The sequence below is a fragment of the Aquarana catesbeiana genome, linkage group LG13, assembly GCF_042186555.1.
Source record: "Aquarana catesbeiana isolate 2022-GZ linkage group LG13, ASM4218655v1, whole genome shotgun sequence".
Taxonomy (NCBI): Eukaryota; Metazoa; Chordata; class Amphibia; order Anura; family Ranidae; genus Aquarana; species Aquarana catesbeiana.
In genome coordinates this window covers 67000921-67020640 of record NC_133336.1, presented here as the reverse complement: position 1 = coordinate 67020640, position 19720 = coordinate 67000921, and the positions used below count along the sequence as shown (strand labels likewise).

The 19720-nt window shown below is 41.1% G+C and overlaps 1 protein-coding gene across 5 annotated transcripts in view; it reads left to right on the top strand.

Moving 5' to 3' along the window:
- DAAM1 (dishevelled associated activator of morphogenesis 1) overlaps positions 1 to 19720 on the top strand; it is a 295359-nt gene that overhangs the window by 193405 nt on the left and 82234 nt on the right. For all 5 annotated transcript variants that reach the window (XM_073609934.1, XM_073609931.1, XM_073609932.1 and 2 more), the window contains 6 exons: positions 5047 to 5141; positions 8132 to 8465; positions 11970 to 12080; positions 12707 to 12810; positions 15343 to 15409; positions 15491 to 15608. In XM_073609934.1, the coding sequence (XP_073466035.1) occupies positions 5047 to 5141; positions 8132 to 8465; positions 11970 to 12080; positions 12707 to 12810; positions 15343 to 15409; positions 15491 to 15608 (829 nt within the window). The remainder of the gene's footprint in view (positions 1 to 5046; positions 5142 to 8131; positions 8466 to 11969; positions 12081 to 12706; positions 12811 to 15342; positions 15410 to 15490; positions 15609 to 19720) is intronic.

Here is a 19720-nt window from a genome sequence, read left to right as displayed (position 1 = left end):
TCAAGCTATGATGTGTGCTGACGGAAGCAGTTCTGTAAAAGATGTTTATCCCCAGATATAGGCTCAGACAATGGCCCTGCCTTTGTCCACAAGTGCCTCCAGGAATTAGCAACAGCACTTAAGATTACTTGGAAACTACACACTGCATATAGGCCCCAAAGCTCTGGAAAAATTGAACTAATGAACCGCACGCTCAAGTCCCACCATCTCCTCCGCCTGTTACATAGACTTATCCCCTTCATCCCAGAGGAGGACAAAGCAGCAGTAGTTGGAACAATCATCAATTTCCGACTCGATTACGCTAACTCGCTCTATATAGGATTACCCCAATATCAGCTTGCGCGCTTACAACTCATCCAAAATACGGCGGCAAGACTGTTAACAGGAAAAAAAACCCTGGGAGTCAATCTCCCCATCCCTGAGGAGCCTACACTGGCTAACTGTAAAGAATCGGATCACATTCAAGACCCTCTGCCTCACCCACAAATGCATACAAGGAAACGCGCCTCAATACCTTCGAGAGAAAATAAAACACTACACACCCAATCACAATCTTCGATCATCTAACCAAAACCTCCTTCTCATTCCCAAATACCGCTACAAAGCAAAGGGAGAACGAAGGTTTGCAGTCCAAGGACCTCGACTATGGAACGCACTTCCGCCCCACATACGCATGAAAGAAAACCATCTGGCTTTCAGGAAAAAACTCAAGACCTTCCTCTTCTAGAAGCTGTCAACACCAACGCATTAGCGCCTTGAGGCGATTCAGTTCGCATTTGCAGCGCTCTATAAATTTTTCATTCATTCATTCATTCATTCACAACTGGCCAAGCTCTGTCAGGAAACCCAAATGAAATGGACCTTGATGTTGCCCATTGCTTTACTGAGAATTCGGAGTGCCCCAACAAAGAGGACAAATCTGTCCCTTTTTTGAGGTACTGTATGGTAGGCCCCCACCCATCATTAGAGGGATAAGAGGAAACTTGCATCAGATAGGAGGGGTAGTTAACCGTGAACTGATACAGAGACTTGGGGAGAGTAATCAAGACATAGGGAAATGGGTTCAAGAGAAACTTCCCGTAAGCTTGTCGAACCCAGTACACCCCCTTTAAACCAGGAGACACAGTGTGGGTAAAGGAGTGGTACTTAACCCCACTGAGGCCAAAATGGAGATGTCCTTACACTGTTCTGCTATCTACCCCAACAGCCATTAAGGTAGCTGAGGTGACACCCTGGATACACCACTCCAGGGTAAAAGGAGCTGCTGACCTCAGACTCCTGGCACAGTACAGTAGATCCCCAAGATCCTTTGAGACTGAGATTGACCAGAGAAATCAGAAGGAAGAACTCCAGCCCTGTGTTCAGCACACTCCTGGAAGCTGCTGAATTTACGCACGGCAGAAGATAGACAGACTGCAGCCCTGCAGCCAACACACTCCTGGAAGCTGCTGGCTCAACGCACGGCGGAAGATAAAGGATATCTACTAAGCTCTGCTCCAACCACACCCCGGACGCTGGTTGGTCTACGCACAAGCTGAAGCCTGAGGATATTCATCGGTGTAATGATTACAAAATCTTTATAACGAGACTGTTGATAGTCATAGCAGTGATACTTGCCGAGCTAAAAAGGGGGGGAGGGTAATTCATGTGACCCTTGTATAAGGACCACCAGAGTAGGATCCATAGCTACCAAGATGTTACTGTGGCACTCTCATTATCAATGCAAGGGCACAGAGACTGGTACTTGCATACATAATGGGACTACCTATTCAATGTGCTCCGTTGAATATCAGATAACCTGTTATAACCCTACTTATGCTCCCTATAAAACTTGGCTAACCATTCGGAGCTTTAGCTCCACCGGTAAGCTGGTAAACCATACCCTGATCACCAACTCAAGTATTGCAGAGACAAGTTTTAATTATTTTCTGATTCTCCCTATAGTGTATGGAGTGCTAATATTTTTACTCTTTTTGCATTCTTATTGTTACCATGGGCCAAGGGTCACTATCCCAGTGTTTTATAAGTTAATGAGAGACCCGGCTGGAGTCTCTCATTATCTTATAAATAAGGTTATAAAAGGTTGATTTTTAAAAGGTTAGAATGTCTGTTAAAACAGAAGTGTACCGCCTGTTCGATTGTGACGCAATATGCTGAAAATATATATCTACACTGTATTCACTGTATCTGACACTCTTGACGTGTAGACACGAGTCGGGTCAGGAGTGTCCATTATGTTCTGGCCAGAAAGATGGAATAAATCTCCCATACCAGAGTTCTTTGTCCAATAATGTCATTACCGATATTCTGCTACTTTAATACGGATTGACTTTGTTAATTTTTCCACCAATTTACACATTTTCTGCTTTTGCTTTATAAAAAAAATATATATTGAATTAGGACTTATGACTGATTTTATAATATTGAATTCTGTATTTCTTTAAATATATTTTCAAGAAAGGTCCAACAAAATCACTCATTAAAACGTTTGTCTCTTTCCACTCTGGTAAAGTCCTTTGAGTTTAAATGATGATGTATGTACGTATGTTCATACATACATTGAGAGAGTCTGAAGTGATTCAGAGCTTAATTACTGCAGCGAGTGTGGTCACCATTCCTGAACAAGTCCCACAATATTTCTCTGCCATCTGTTCCTGGTCTCAGATCCCGTTCAGCCTAGTCTTTAATAATCTGAGATGACATTGTGTTTCATGCCATATTAGCAGCATAAACTGTGGTGTCTTAATAGGAACTAAGCATCATATATCATCTTGGTGGGAGAAGTGAAGAAGCCTTTTCAAGGACATTTAGAAAATATGGGTTGTACAGTAGATTGTGAAGTGAGCTTTTTGCCTGTAAAATAAACATTTATGTAAATCAGGGTGATGAATGTTTTTACAATTCTTATTTTGGTCATGCAAAATGCATTGCATTTTCTACTTTTTTTCATAGAAAAAATATTTCTTAATTAATGGTATCAAAAATGTGTTTTTTCCTTCTAGTGTGGTAAATAATGCATATTAATATAATAGCCTACAGGTGGCACAATGAAGGTTTTTCTCCACCATTTCTGCCAATAATTTACTACTATACCGTGAATCTTCTGCTCTTCTATTTATAAAAATCACAGATGAATCGGACACCTCCTGCTCTGTTCTAGCTCAGAAGCAGTATGTGTTTTCAATTAGAGTAAAAAAAAAAGTGAGCATCTGTATTGAATGTTTGTTTCAGTTAGATTTACATAAGGTATTTGAAAAAAATAATTTTAGTAGAAAGCCCATAAGTAGACACAGGAGCTGTGGAGCTATGTGCTGGCTTTACATGGAAGTCCATGGTCATGCATGCTTGGGACAAGACACAGGACTGGGAGGATTCTGAAGAAAGGCTGTGCATTGATGGGTGGTCAGCAGGCCTTGAAAGAATAATCTCATTCTTCCAAAAAAGCAAGACAAATAAGGATCAAAAGTAAAAACGAGTTTTTCTTTCTTTTCAATCTTATTTTATTGCAAGGTAAAGGGAGAACAAATGTATTAATCACGTTACAGTATATTATACACATGTAGCTTACATATAGTATTGAGGTGAACCTTTACGAAATACGCACAATCCGAGGCAACTTTTCTTTAGGATCTCTGATGTAATAATGGTGTATCACAATGTAATTATATGCCACATAGATGAGTGAATAATAACATGCGGGCGGGTTCCAACATACAATTCGTCTCTAATGTAACGCAGATCCATGATGTCACGTGGACGAGTTTTTCTTTGTAGCCTGTTTCACGTGGGTGCTGAGGCCTGTAGTCTATGAATGGGTCGTGTGTTTATGCGGCTTGAGCTGCCAGGTGCTGCATGCAGGCAGCCAATGGGGACACAGCAGCTGCACAGACACGGCCACTCATCCCAATTTGACTGGCTTGCAAGTGAGCAGCCCTGGACACACGCTGTCTGCATTTGGAGTGCTGCTCACCCACATCCCCATGTCTGTAAAATATGGATGGGTGGCTGTGTATCTCAGTACTCTTACACCGGCTGCCTGCATGCAGAACCTGGTGGCTCAAGTCGCATAAACACATGATCCATTCACAGACTATGGTCATCCATGTCCGAGGCATATAATGTAATTTTAACTGTTGTTTTAAATATTGCCAGTAATGTTGCTGCTGTTTTTACTTTTTTTAACAACCAGGAGTGCTTTATTGTAGAATCCATATTTACAACAATATGTAATCACATTTTGTTACATAAAGAAAAATAGTATATTAAGTACATGTTTGTCATGAATTCACACAAAGTATATACCATGAACCAATGTCAAGAGAAGAGGGTATCCAGGACCACAGACGTTATCAAATACAATATATTCATTTTTCCCTGTTCAGTGGTTATATATTTGAATATTAGAGTATTAAGGGGAGGAGAGAACAGGAAAGGAGACAGGAAAGGGGAGAAGTCAGTGGGGGACATAGCCGGGGGCTGGGGGGGGGGGGGATTATGAGGGGAGGAGAGGGAAGAAAGCGGGGAGCCACTAACACTGGAAGGAAGCAAAGGTCATTCAGTCCATCCTCCACTCCACTGACCATGTCTTCTTGTCTAAACAGATGTCCATGTTGACCAAACTTTGTCGAATTTCCATGGGCATCCCCTGTTAATGTACGTCAGTTTATATAATGGCAGAGCAGCGTTTACTTTATTTACCCATGTAGCTACATCGGGGGGGATAGAGGAGGTCCATTTACACAGTATCTCCTTCTTAGCATAATAGAGCAGATATGAAATTAACAATTTACTGTGATGTGATCTCTGATCGTCATCATGTATACCCAGTAAGGCTAATTCAGGTGTCACGGGAACATTCAAGTCCAAGCGGACGTTTAAGTGATCAAATACTCCCTCCCAAAATGCTGTTTTTACTTTTAATAGAATAATTTTGACTCAAATCTTGGCACCACTTCATCTGATCCCCAGTGTGCATTATACTACTTGCTGTTTAAAAAGTTAGTGTTAATGAACACACAATTAACCTCCTTTATTCCCTATTTGCAGAGGAGAACGTTGCTGGCAATGGAGAAGGAAGATGAGTATGAAAGAAACAAAACCATAGAGAGCCTAAAAACTGCACTGAGGACGAAACCCATGAGGTGATTGCTTTTCAAACATTTATGAATTGTTTGTACTGGCTTATAAATGGTTTGTCATTAAAGGAGAATATTCCTTGCAAACAAGTAAATCCTAGCAGCCCTCATTTACCCTGCTTGTTATAGTCCTACCCCCATATCTTAGATCAGTCGGCCACCAGATCGTGTGGCTGTGACCTACACAGGGCAGCGTTCTGGTTGGTGAGGCTATTTAGTACTGCCAATGTGAAGCCTAGTCTCTCTCCACAGGTCCTAATGGGAAAATTGTCTCTTTTCAACCTGCAGGTTGAGGCTTTTTCTGTAGGGTGAATGGAGGATACACCGCACATTACAGTGTTGCAAGGACCAAAACCCCTGGACCCGGATAAAATATAGCTGCTAGAAATGGGGGGGTGAGCTGTTAGGATTTAGTACATTCATCCCGCAAAAGTTTTCCTGAGATGCTTTTTTTGTGTTATAAAATATCATGTTTAAACTTCAACTCCAGCCCAAAATATTTTGGTGATCTGTTTTGAATAAAGAGCAAAAGGATCATAACTTTTATCTATTTTTAGTGCTACTTATGCCTTGTTATTGGGTTGATTTCCCTTCCATTTGTCCGATGGTGGTGAAGCGGAGAAGGAGAGGAAGTGATTAGGGGATCATGATGTCCAGTTTCTTTCTCTAGAGCAGGTGTCTCCAAACTATGTCCCTCCAGTTGTTCAGGAACTACAATTCCCTTCATGGCTAGTCATGTCTGTAAATGTCAGTGTTTTACAATGCCTCATGGGACGTGTAGTTCCGCAACAGCCGGAGGGCCGTAGTTTGGAGATCCCTAATCTAGAGACACAGGGACAGAGAGTGAAGGAATCTTATAGGGTCACAAAGTGCACTAATAAAACTCAATGTCTTAAGGAAAGAAGAGCCTCTGTAGCGAAGGACATCCCTTATAATATCTGCCAGACGCTTGCGAGGAAGCTTGGTGTGCTCCTCAAAGAGGATCTGCAGTTTCCTTATTTACTTAAACTCCGCAATGACTGACCCCAGTGCTCCTAGAAAGCAGCATATGAACTTAAAATACGCATAAACGGACATTTAGGCAGGTTGGGACCTTGATGGCCCCAGTCAAAAAAACAGGCAAGAAAGGAACGTGGTAACAGATGACAAAGTTATGTGTCTCTGGACTGGTATCTTACACTGGGCTATAGACTTTGACAGTAATAATTGGCATTAAGCTGTCTCACGCTCCTCCATAACTAGAAGCAACACACATGTCTACATGCTCCCATCACTGAACAGAACGGCTGGACAGCAAATTAAAAGTAAAAATATCAGAACCAGAACCTTGCGATCCTTTCAGGATCTGCAAGATGCCTTTTGATTTGCGCAGACAGGCTTTTTTTTAGCTACTTACAAATACGCCATTATGCGCAGTCTTTGGTAACGAACCTTCAATTCTCCCCCCCCCTATCCGAATTTGAAAAAGTATGTCTAGAGGGCTCATCCCATAAAGGTATGATTTTGCGCACCTATCAGCTTCTGATCACGGATCTGTCGCCAACTGGACCGCGACATGCCTATATGCGTAAGTTGAAGCAGGCCCTGGGTGAGGATATACCCCTGAATATGTGGCAGCTCATATGGTCACAGGCCTCTAAGAGCTTCATCTGTACGCTGTATAAAGAAAATCAATATAAGATCTTATTTCATTGGTACCAAACCCCTGACCTGCATATACCCCTCTGCCGACCCCCGCTGCTGGCGCTGTTGTAAAGATAGGGGGACGCTATATCATCCCTTATTGGCAGACGTTACACTCTTTACTCCAATCCATCTTTGGTACCAGGGTGCCCTTCAACCCGAAAACTTTCCTTCTGGGCCTCCCACCCCCCTTTCTCTAAATTGCCCAAGTGCTAACAGCAGCGAGGTGTTTGGTGGCTCTGAAATGGAAAGAGAGGGAACGCCCATCACTGTTTGAACTGCACTCCAGGATCAGAGACGTTAAAAGAACAGAGTACCTGACAGCCTCCCTAAATGATAATCTTGATATGTTGGAGACCCCTACAACCTGATATCCTGTGAACCTTGACTTCGCAGAGGTTGCTTGCACTCATGGCTGGTGCCCCCCCTCAGGTGGTGCGGAGCTCCTAGAGTGGGTGGTTGTCCTCTTATCCTCTCCCCCTCACTACTCTCTTTCCCGTTTCTCCCCCCCTTTCTCTGACTCTCCCTATCCTTCTCACTATGCTCTTCTCCTCCATAAGTTCACACGCACTCCTGCAGGTTAGACTCTGTTGTACTACAAAAATTCTGACTCCTACTTAACTAATCTGATAATTCCACATATTGTCACTGGATGTATGCTTTGCATGTCTTTACCGAATTTTCCCACTGGCCAAAATGTATGTTGACTACCTGCCAGATATATTCTTTCTACAATAATGCGTGTCCTCTTATATTTTATGTTGAAATATTTTTGAAAATCAATAAAAATTGTCAGTTTTAAAAAAAAAAGTAAAAATATGCTGAGGGCATTTAGGGGATCAAAACAAACATGTTGCTTTGCTCTGAATTCGCTCACTGGTTTACTCTACAGGTACCTTGTCATGAGACTGGACATCTGCTACCAGTGTCCTCTGGTAAAAAATACCCTCTGCTTGGCTATCGCACTGGCCCTCTTGCTTCAGTTATTTGAATAACTTGCCTGGAAAAAGTTTGCAGAAAAGGACTTCTTATATATTTCTTATTTTCCTGATCTGCATAATTATGGGTTATCGGCTATGAAGATTTTGAGGTCCACTGCAGCATAACAACTAGGCTTTTTGCACTTCTCAAACAAATCAACAATGGACCCCGTGTATTTTTTGTGTATCAAATGAACTAATGTGTTCTAAAAATGCACTTTCTTTCAATATTGTCGCACAAGCAGTTTACATTGACATGCTTTGCCAACCTGTCTCTTGTAGTCATTGACATTTTTTGTTGCTTTACCTCACTTTTCTTTTTCTTTTTTTCAGGTTTGTCACCAGATTTATTGAGATGGATGGTTTAACATGCATTTTGAACTTCCTTAAAAGCATGGACTATGAAATAGCAGAGTCCCAAATACATACCTCTCTCATCGGCTGCATAAAGGCGCTGATGAACAACTCTCAGGGGCGGGCTCATGTCTTGGCCCATTCGGAGAGCATTAACGTGATTGCTCAGAGTCTAGCAACTGAGAACATCAAAACTAAGGTGGCTGTGTTGGAAATTATGGGTGCTGTCTGCTTAGTCCCTGGAGGACACAAGAAAGTTCTAGAAGCCATGCTGCACTACCAGAAATATGCCAGCGAGAGAACGCGCTTCCAGGTATGACAAAGTAATGTTCATTTAAAAGAGCAGCGTTCTTTTTGACATGAATAATAACTTGTACGGTGTCAACACATTTGCTGGCCTCCTAGTATGCTTCAAGGGCATGGAGGTTGTAGCTGAGCCTCTAGACATCCAACAGACCCTAGACTCCTGTCTAGGTTGCCTTGTGGATGATCTATGAACCGACATGCTGATTGAATGAGTTGTGTACTTCAGTCAGTATGTCTAGTAGAAGTAATTAGCAATATCGAGGCAAAAAATTGTACTCAACAAGTCATCACGTTGATTTTTTACATTATGTATGTGAATCAAAGGAAAATGGAAAACTCCTAAAATGTTTGAGTAGGGACCATGCAGCTCTCCCCTCCACATCATATATTGATTTTTTTTTTGTAGAACAGAAGTGCATGCACAGTGGTTGGCTACAAGTCTTTACCACATTATGCACATGTGCAGTGGCGGGGGGGGTGGGGCCTTAAAGCGATATTAAACCCAAAAGCAAACAGTGGTGTAGTGGTAGCACTCTCGCCTAGCAGTAAGAAGGGTCACTGGTTCGAATCCCAACCATGACACTACCTGCTTGGAGTTTGCATGTTCTCCCTGTGCCTGCATGGGTTTCCTCCGGGTACTCCGGTTTCCTCCCACACTCCAAAGACATGCTGGTAGGTTAATTGGATCCTGTCTAAATTGTCCCTAGTATGTATGAATGTGAGTTAGGGACCTTAGATTGTAAGCTCCTTGAGGGTAGGGACTGATGTGAATGTACAATGTATATGTAAAGCGCTGCGTAAATTGACGGCGCTATATAAGTACCTGAAATAAAATAAAAAGAAATAAAATATTGCAGTTTACCAATTCCTAAATGTAATGGCTGCATTTGATTTCCTTTTTTAAGCTTTCTTTCATCTGGTGATCTGGCCAGCAAGTCTGTTATTTTTCACCAGAACAAGCTCCTGCAAATGTATCAGTTTAGAGTGTTGGGACAAACCATTTACCACTGACAGGGGTGCTTACAATAATCCACTATTATTTATTAATGTAGAACCTTTATCCCAAAAGAAAAAAAACTGTTCTATCTGCTAGTGTAACTGCAATGTGAGCTGGAATTTAGCTTCAGTTTGTAAGTGTATCTAAATTTGCTAGTACAGCTAACACTTTTCACCCCTCAGACTGACAATGCCAAAGATTGCCATGTGCTCCTTCATCCAGAGTGAGGGCACCTTTATTACAGGTGGTGTTACTTTCCAGTTCACTAGATGAAAACTAAGAGGGAAAAAAAGCCTTTAAGTTCAAGCTGCAATATATTACATTTTTGTTTTAATAGCGCTTTAGCGCTGCACATTGGCCGAGCTCTCGCAGACCAATATCTGTTTGTGATCGGGAGCCAGTGGGATTGAGTTCTGATCATGTGACCACTGTAATCGCCAATCACAGTAATCACGTGATCGATTAGTCCACCCCATCTTCCCACATTAAGACCCAGTTAAAGGGTCACCCAAAGGGGCTGGATATATTAGAGGATAAGTTTGCCTTTTTGGAACATGTTACATGTTCCACCCGTATTTAGGGTGGAACATGTAACGTATTCCAGCAGCTGCCATTCCCCCTCTTGAATCTTACAGCAGTTTTATTATCTGATTCAGTGCATGGTGCCTTATGGTGTTCTTTTAAGGTATGTTCTATACGTCCTGGAGATAGAGGAGCAGTTGTTTGGATTTCTCCATATATTAAAAATAAAACCTATGTAATAATGAGCCCTTCTGATGATCTCAGGTTTTCATAATAATTTGTTGGCTGATAAAATGCAATGCATAGCCTTGGAGGGCTCAGGAAGACAAACATGTGGCAGCTTGGAGCTTTTGCTTTGCCAGCTTTAGAAAATCTATACTGATCTGAGAAACCATTGTCATGGGCTGCCATTGTGTTAAATGTTTATTTGTAAAATAAAGATGTTTTATTAATGATAAAACATCAGTTTAATTATGTATAAAAAAAAAATCAGTATAGTTTTTTTTTTATTTACTTTGTGGAGAATGCTGGACTTTCTAATAAAGCCTAGTACTGCCATTTAACTTGTTGGCCATTTCCCCCTCACTAAGCTTATACAGATACCAGGTCTGTTAGAGTAGTACAAAAGAAATTTACCTTACTTTGGGAATTTTAAAACTTTCCTGGAAAAATAAAATTAAAAAATGTTGTCCTAAAATGAATAAAGAAATTGCATACAACAAAATATTTTCCTTGCCTACCTAGGGCATGTTTGCATGGATTAATTCATTGGGTGACTTGATAACATGTAATAAGTGTTTATAAAAATTTCCGTACTTTAAAGATGCAAAACACTATTGAATAATAAAGTAAATAATTCCTTAGATTAGATTAATTGATTTAATTAGATTATTAGAATAGATTTAATTAGATTAGATTATTGAATTCTCCAAAATTTTGCACCTGATTTTCTTTGGATTAACACTTTGAACGTTTACACTAAATTTGGCCAATAGCAAAATGTATGTAGCACAGAATGTACTGTGTGTCAGCAACCAGTACCCTGCAATTTACACTTATGGCTTTTATTTTAATTCTTATTTTATATGGTTTTGCATGAAATATTACTTTTGCACTTATGGCTTTTTATAGGCATGTGTCATGAAACACATTGTAATTTATATAATGAGCACTGACCACTAATTAGATGCTACATAAAACAAAATGTAAAACACATTTTTGCCCTTTGCAGGCAGTAATTATGAATAATGAATTTAGTTCGTTGATCATAATTATGTTCCTATAATAAGTAAACGGTTTGTCAAAAAACTTGCTCCATGTAGAAATTGCTTAAGCTGATTTATATATACTGAAATCACGGCCATTGGAATGGTTGCTCAGGTTCCAGCTGTAATTTTTTTTTTGTGCAAGTTAGAAAGCATAAGCAAGTTGCTTTCCATTCTAGCTTTTCTTTACTTTTTTTTTTGTTTTCTTTTTGCATTGTTAAAAATTGTTGGTTTTGGATAATGGTTGGATGCTCACAGTATGATATTTGATACAAATTAACCACAATTATAATAATCTTAAAACCAGTCTTATGTAAGATACAGAAACAACTGCCTTCAACTCATTAACTGAAATGTTCTGTCAAAACATTTTTTTCGGTGTTAACAGTTATTTCTAGCTTTTAATAATACAAAAGAAGAAAAAAAGATATAAATGAATAAAAAATGTGTGTGTGTGTGTGTGTGTGTGTATATATATATATATATATATATATATATATATATATATATCTATCTATCTATCAATAAACGATCTAACTGAAACCATCAAAGCCGTAGGGAACAATTGAGAAATATATCGTACTTGCAATCATTTTTGTGTTATAAAGGGAAGTAAATAAGTAGGTAAATAACAATAAAAAAATGCATTTATGGCTATTCTTAGGTTTTTCTAAACCGTGTTATTTTGACTGTTATAATAACCATTTTTAATTCTGACACTTTTTAGACCCTGATTAATGATTTGGACCGGAGTACAGGAAGGTACCGTGATGAAGTGAGCCTTAAGACCGCCATCATGTCCTTCATTAATGCAGTTCTGAGCCAAGGAGCAGGTGTGGTAAGTATTTTCTCAATAATTATTGTGCTAGGGTGATGGTAGGTGTGCTTGGTGCTAATTGGCTGCTATGATTTTGTATTAAATACACTTGTACTGGCAGAGGACACTTCTTTCTGCATGTGAAGATGTCATTGTGCTGCAATGCCAGGACTCTTTATTACACCTGATTCCTCCACATGTTGTTTTTAGGATGTGGTAATGGATGAGTTAAGGCAGGTGTAATGTCCATTTATGAGGCAAACAGTGGTTTGCCTTCCTCAGGCTTTACTATGTATGGCAAAAGCAGCCCATCCACTGCTTGCAGTAGCCCTCTGTGCTTACCATTTTGCAGATCTCGGTGCAGTGCATATCTGCAGGACTGTGTCCTATTGAGATATTTTGCACTGTTCTTAGCAAAACTGGCAAATGCAGCCCCGTTGCAGGTGGATCTCAGACAGCCTTTTAAGTGGCTGTCAACCCCTGCCCTTTAGGCACAGACTGTTCATTTTTGAAGGTGTCGGGAATTCACATATTTACTCTCCACCCAATGCTAGAAAAATGGTTAAAGGTTTGTTTTTATTAATAAAATAGTTGATTTAGAAAAAGCAGATCTATGTCTGAGCCAAAACTTGTGTTTTATATTCAAGGAAAGCCTGGATTTCCGACTTCACCTTAGATACGAATTTCTAATGTTGGGGATTCAGCCAGTAATTGATAAACTCCGTGAACATGACAATTCAACACTTGACAGGTAATTGTATAGTTTTGTACATTGCCCTGGCATGTGCACCCTTCCTTTTTTTGCTGGTTTTAAACAGATTAGAGCAGCTGCAATGGTTGCATTATTGGATTTGGTGCAGACTGGAAGTCTTTAGCTGTCTCTCAAATGCAGTGTCTGGGCTTCTGGTGTGTTGCTGTACCTTTGAGAATGGGGCCGCCTCCTTTTCTCTGTGCATTGCTATATTCTGTATGTCTCATAGTTTGGAACTCAGTTTCGATTTAGGGATCACACTTATCTGAGGTCCTTTGATACAGCACTGTGGCTACAATGTGTATTTGCAAATGTATGAAACCAATACTACTGCTTTTAACCTGAGTAATTGAAACAGATTAGTTAGGTTTATTTAACGTGCTAGCTTTGTATTGTGTTCTATGCTGCCCTGTCAATGGGCACCTTGCCCTTTAAAATAAATAATTAATATTTTTATAGTGCTTTTCTCCCTGGGGACTCAAAGCGCTTTATCTGTTGTTGGGGCAGATGATGAAACAGCCATTTTGGGTGCACTCGTTACAATATCACATTAAGGCAATTTTAGGCAGGAGCTGATTAACATATGCCTCGTTTCTACTGAGCGGATCGGTTCGGTATGGTACGCTATTTTGAGTGTTTCCATTATGAAAGTGGCCCATACAACCGAACCGAACCGCACCATTCTGGGTCCTGCTTCAGATGTGGAGCCATAGAAAATGGTACGGTGCGGTTCGGTTAGGGCGGAGCTACGATACATTCCACTGATTGGCGGACGTGTGACGCCATGCTAGGCATTTTTTCTAAACCCACGTATGGCCCCTGGCGGTCCGACTTGGAGTGGAAACGCTCACCTGAATAGTCCGGACCATTCTAGGCCTTCCAAACTGTACCGACCCGAACCGATCCGCTCAGTGGAAACGAGGCAATACTAGTATGTCTTTGGAGTGTTGGGGGAACCGGGTGTACACGGAAGAAACTCACACAAGCATAGGGAGAACATGTCCTTTTCCAGTTTCAAATAGGTTAAGGAGGCTGCCATTGTTGTTAATTGATTCAGATACTTTGGGTGACTGTAGGTTTTTTTCCCCCTTTTTTTTTTTTTGAATAGATTCTGGCATAATGGCATTTCCATTTGATTAGAGTTCTTCTTTACCTATTAGGTGGAAAACTTATCTGGTCACTGACTAGAGTAGTAGCATCTGTGCTCATTAAATTAGCAAAGAGACCCACCAAACAGCTAAGCGGTTATGACCACTTAAAGCTGCTTTTTGGATGCATTCACACCTGAGCGACTTAGAAACCTGGGCAGAAACACTCATTTCTGCCTATGTTTCTGGAAATGTGCATCACGCTTACGGTGCCATTACTTCTTAATGGCACTGCAACCCTGGGTAGCAGTCGCACATTCTGTTTGGCGTTTTCCACGCATTGCCAAACATGCTTGGCTCAGTGGCAAAATTGGTACTTGAGCTTCTTTGGCTCACGACAGGCAGCTCATTTAAGTCAAAGGGCTGTCGTGCAAAAAACATGCCAAACATCTGAGCGCTGCTACACCTGGCATAATTATCAAGAACTGAATGGGAGTGGCTTATACCTATTTTTTTTTAAAAAGAGCAAAACTGAAGATGGAAAAGCCCATTTGAGCTCATTTTATCTCATTACTATTTAATCTTTTGGAATTTTTTATTCTCTACTGCAGTATTTGTAAGGAGCGCTGTTAAAACATTAATGCAGACATATTTTTTTTGAATCCCTGTCCCATTCTAATTTTCCAACCCCAGCAAACATTGTAGAAGAGCAGCCTAAAAAGGTGAAGCACCTGCTGCTCTAGAATTCTATCTGTTCCTGATCACTTGACTCTAGCTAAAGTGCTTTGAGGGACCTGGTGTTCAGGTTCCAGCTGTCCAGCGAGTGTGTTTTCCTGTACTCTTCCTTTTTGGCCAAAGGGATCACAGCAGCTGATCACAGACAAAGGGCAACCTGGGGAGAAGGTGGGTGTTAATTAAAGAATATGTTTGCTGTAAAAGGATAATCAAGCCTATAGCTCAAGTATTTGATATGAAAGCGTGGTCGGTAAATCTCAGAAGGTTAAATAAATATAAATATATATGACATAAAGTATGAGTTGTGGGGATGGATTTTGTCTCCTGTCCTTTAATCTTATTTAAGGACACGGTAATTACTTTGCTCTGAATGTCCTCCTCCGAGTCTTTCCAGTCTGAAATGGCTGATGACATTAAAAATACTTTTTTGTCTACAGGCCAAATGCTATCACAGGAAAATATATACTAATAAGTATAACAAATAAGTTCTTCAATTTCACAGAAATGTCAACATGCACATTTTTAAAGTTATATAAATAACTCTGCTGCTTGCGGCCCTTTTTTAATGGTGATCTAGGGGAATCTAGGACAGTCTGGGAAAGGAATGGTTCTTTTTATCAAGAACGATTAGTACTATGCATAAATGATATTTAATAATAAAGACACCAGAATTGTTTAATTATATCCATGTATTCTGTTTTAATAATAGGCATTTAGATTTCTTTGAAATGCTGAGGAATGAAGATGAACTTGAATTTGCTAAACGATTTGATCTGGTGAGCGTTTTAGTCTCTCTTTTATTGGGTTGGGGGTGACTTATTCTACCAATTCCTGAATGCGTACCTTTCTCTACACAGGTCCACATAGACACTAAAAGTTCCAGTCAGATGTTTGAGCTGATTCGGAAGAGAATAACGCACTCAGAATCCTATCCGCACTTTATGTCCATTCTACACCACTGCCTCCAAATGCCTTGTAAGTATGGAGGCCACTAATGAAATATCTTACAGTTTAAGAGAATCCAATGACACAACCAGGTTTGACCTTGTATTGATGTGTAATAGAACAGATATCATCATGTTCTAAAGCTGAAAACACATGAACAACAAAAAGTGCCATTGGCTAATGAGGTGCATCAAAATTCAAAATATGAAAAGCTGTTTATTTTTTTTCCTACACAAACAGACATACACGGTCTCTTAATTCTTTAGTGCAGCACTTCATCATTTCATACTATCTTATGACAAAGATGACTTTCTTGAAGTCTTGCTATCAGGAGTGCTTCCTAAATGAACCAGCTTTCCACCAAAAAATCGTGTTGAGGCAGCCATAAAGTTGTCACAAATAAGTGTGTGAAGAGCAACTCATTCCTATGGACTGTTCTAAAGTTTAGTTTGTTGTGTGTTACCCAAGTGTGCTGAAGGCTACCTGAATTTTGATAAAACTGTATATTTTCCTTCAGTGAAATTTCAGCCAAATTCATTGGTATCAATTGGGGGGCAAGTTTCACAAAATTTCACCACTCCACCCCCAGGAGAGGCTTCATCACTGTCTGCCATGTCCATGAAAATGATCTCAAAACATTTTTTTTGGCAAATTACAGTAGTATCCGAAGGGTATATTGGCATTTGTTAGTTGCTTGTGAGGTATAGGCTTCCCTCAAGAGATGGGATTTCAGGAATCACCTAAAGGTGAATAGAGTGAGAGATAGGGGTAAATAGTTCCAGAGCAAGGGGGAGTGTCTAGAGAAGTCCCGTGCATGTCCGAGCATGTGAGTAGGTGACCTGGGAGCTAGAGAGAACAGGAGATTCTAGGAGGAGCATAGAGACTGGTTTGAATGATATATTGGGACAAGGTTGGTGATATAGCTTGGAGCAAAGTTGTCAATGGCTTTGTATTTAGTGTTTTAAATTTGATTGATTTAGAAAGAAGTCGTCAGTGGAGGGATTGATAAAGAAGGGTGGTGGCCCACTGAACAGTTTGGTAAGGTGGATAAGTCTGGCAGCAGCATTTGTGATAGACCTAAGGGGAAGGATAGCCTGTGTAATGGTAGGCCGGTGAGAGATGAGGGAATGAGATGGGAGCTTTGTGGTGTCATTTGTAAAGTGGGGGGGGGGGGGGGGGGGGTGTTCAAATTTTGTAAATTTTGTAGAGGTTAAGGAAGCCAGATTTAGACCATGATGACAATGAATGTTTTGTTTATACCTTGAAGAGGAGCTACAGTCTCCTAATGAAAAATGCAATAAACTCATACATCATGGGACATAGAGCCTTAAGTAATTACTTAATGGGTTATAGGCCACCTTCAGGTGTTGACACTGGTTATACCCAATCAAGGAAGTTCACTCCCTATATAACCCTTCCTCCTTCCAGGAGCACATCAGTTTTTTCGCCAGTGTCTAGGGTGTTGGTCACGAGTGAAGATGTGCTCTGAGGAGCTCCATTGGAGGGATCCATGCTGGATTTAAATAGCTTCCATAAAGACCAGATCCATCCAAAGTGCCATCGAGGCCTAAAGGAATGGTACCTGGGGCCTCGTATCCAAAGCACAAGGTTTTACCTGTAACTCCTCTCTTTGTAGGGTTGGACCCCAGGAACCCAGGGCTTAGGTCTTGTTACATTACCTAAACTTCCTGATGGGGTGCTCTTTACATGTCCAAGGCAGTTGGAACCCCGTTTTAGGGACCCAGTCCTTGAAGGTTTGCTATGCAGCCCGCCGTGATGGGTGAAGGTTGGATTGTCTGTTAATTCAGCAAATCCTGCGGCGAGGATAAGGTAAGGGAAGAAACTTGGGTATTAGAAACATCTATGTATTTCTTCCATTAGGAAAAAAATGTTGTCATGCCTTAACTCTCCACTAGAGGGTGTCTATGCACATACCTTACTCTGTTGTCTTTACTGTAAGCTCAGTCCGTGTCTGGTTGCAGCAGCGTGTGGAGGGAGACTTTGCAAGGTAAAAGAAATCTGCAAAAATGTTTTTCTCTCCCCCCTGATGGGACCAGAGGGTTAGACCCAAAACGCCGCGCACAAGTGTGGTGACATTTTAGAAGTAAAAAGGGGCAGGATTTTTTCTCGGAGGGGGCAGGGCCTAAGCGTGATGCTGTGAACGTCCACGAGGACACACGGCAGTCTAAAAACAAATGCAACACAGCTGTGACAGTCTCTCCTCGGCTGACGAGGAAAAAACAAGCAGCCTGCAACACAAGGACACAAGAGCTGTGGGACATGTGAGGGTTGCAAACTGGCATTCCTGATACAGGAACGACACCTTCTTCCCAGCACTAGGCTGAATTTTATAGTGGCTTTAAATGTTATGACTATTTTCAGCGATTAAGTGCAATTTGTATAGTGCCTCTGTTTTTGTAGTTAGGACTATGCCTACCAAAAAAAGACACCACAAAAACCAAAACGGTTTACCCCCAGGCGCTAGGATCCCGAGTCACATTTCCATGCTGTCATCCTCGCCTGAATTACCAGTTCTGTCAAGCCAGGGTGAGCCATTGGAACAAATTGATGGTGCAACTGCTTCTCACATCTCAGCCCCTGTATACGTGACTGAAGATGTCCTTTCCTCCTCCCTGCAGGGTCTGGAAGAAAGATTAGAGGCATTAATTACATCCTCAATTCAGATGGATAGGAAGCGTGCTAGATCCCCCTCCCCCACTTCAGAACCTTTGCAAGGGGGAACAGTGGGCACAGGATGAGGTGTTACCCTCAGTCCATCAGGAGGACAAGGAAACTAATGATGATTCCTCTGCGGAGGAAACAATGGTAGATGAGCCTTTTTCAGCCTCTCAAATCTGAGAAATTGCTGATACAATCTCTTACAGAGATGGTTCCTTCTACTTTCATGCTACCCCTAACGGAGTCTCCTAAAAGTTCGGTTTCTTCCTTGGGTTCTTTAAAACCCTCTCAACCTTTGCATGCGTTTCCTGCACATGCATTAATAGAACAGCTTATTTTTGCTGAATGAGATCACCCGGATAAGCATTTTCTCCCTCCTGAGAAAATTGCAATTCTCTATCCCCTGGAGGAGAAATTCTCCAAAAGATGGAGAATACCAGCAGTTGACGCTGCGATTTCCAATGTGAATAATGGCCTAACTTGTCCAGTAGACAATGCAGAGATGCTTAAGGATCCAACAGATAAGGAGTTGGAATCCCTGTTAAGATCTACTTTTTACATGGCAGGTGCCATTACTCAGTCTGCAGTCGCTGCAATAAGTGTCTGTCATTCCCTAAAGGACCAATTTAAACAGACCCTTAGAGAGCGTCTTGCATGACAAGCTCAGGATTTGGCTGAACTACCAAAAGCATTATGCTTTGCCATAGATGCTATTAAAGATTCTATTCACCAGGCGTCCCGCCTTACGCTTATGCTTGTGCATATGTGTAGAATCCTGTGGTTAAAAAATTTCGTCAGCTGAAGCACTATGTAAAGACCTCCTAACTGGGGTCCCTTTTCATGGGGAGCGACTATTTGGAGAAAACTCAGACAAAGCTTCCGCCTCTATGCAGGGGCGACGGCCTCCGCCATCACACTCTAGAGAAAGATCTCAGTCAGACCCAGGCTCAAAAGAAGTCCTGGGGTCGGAAACCTGCAAGCCAGAATCCTAAAGCCTCATTATGAAGAGGGGAAGACTTCTACAGTTTTCAAAAGTCTGAAAAGAAGAAATTCAGGACAGATGGGTTATCTCCATGGTTAACGCTGGGGTGCAAGCTGGAATTTCGTGACTTTCCACCATCTCGCTTCCTGAGGTCAGGTGTTCCCAAAGATCCAGAGAAAAAACAATCTCTGTTTCAGGCACTAGACCGATTAATATCTCAAGGGGTGGTCATACAGATCCCCACAAAGGAGCAAGGTTTGGGGTTTCATTCAGACTGTTTTATGGTACCGAAACCAAATGGAGATGTCAGACCCATTCTAGATCTAAGAAATCTAAATCCGTTTCTGAAGATCCGCTCCTTTCACATGGAGACGATCAGGTCAGTTTCTATCCTTCTAGGAGGAAAACTTCTGGCATCAATCGACATCAGGGATGCATATCTGCATGTCCCTATATTTCCCGCTCATCAAAAGTTTCTGCA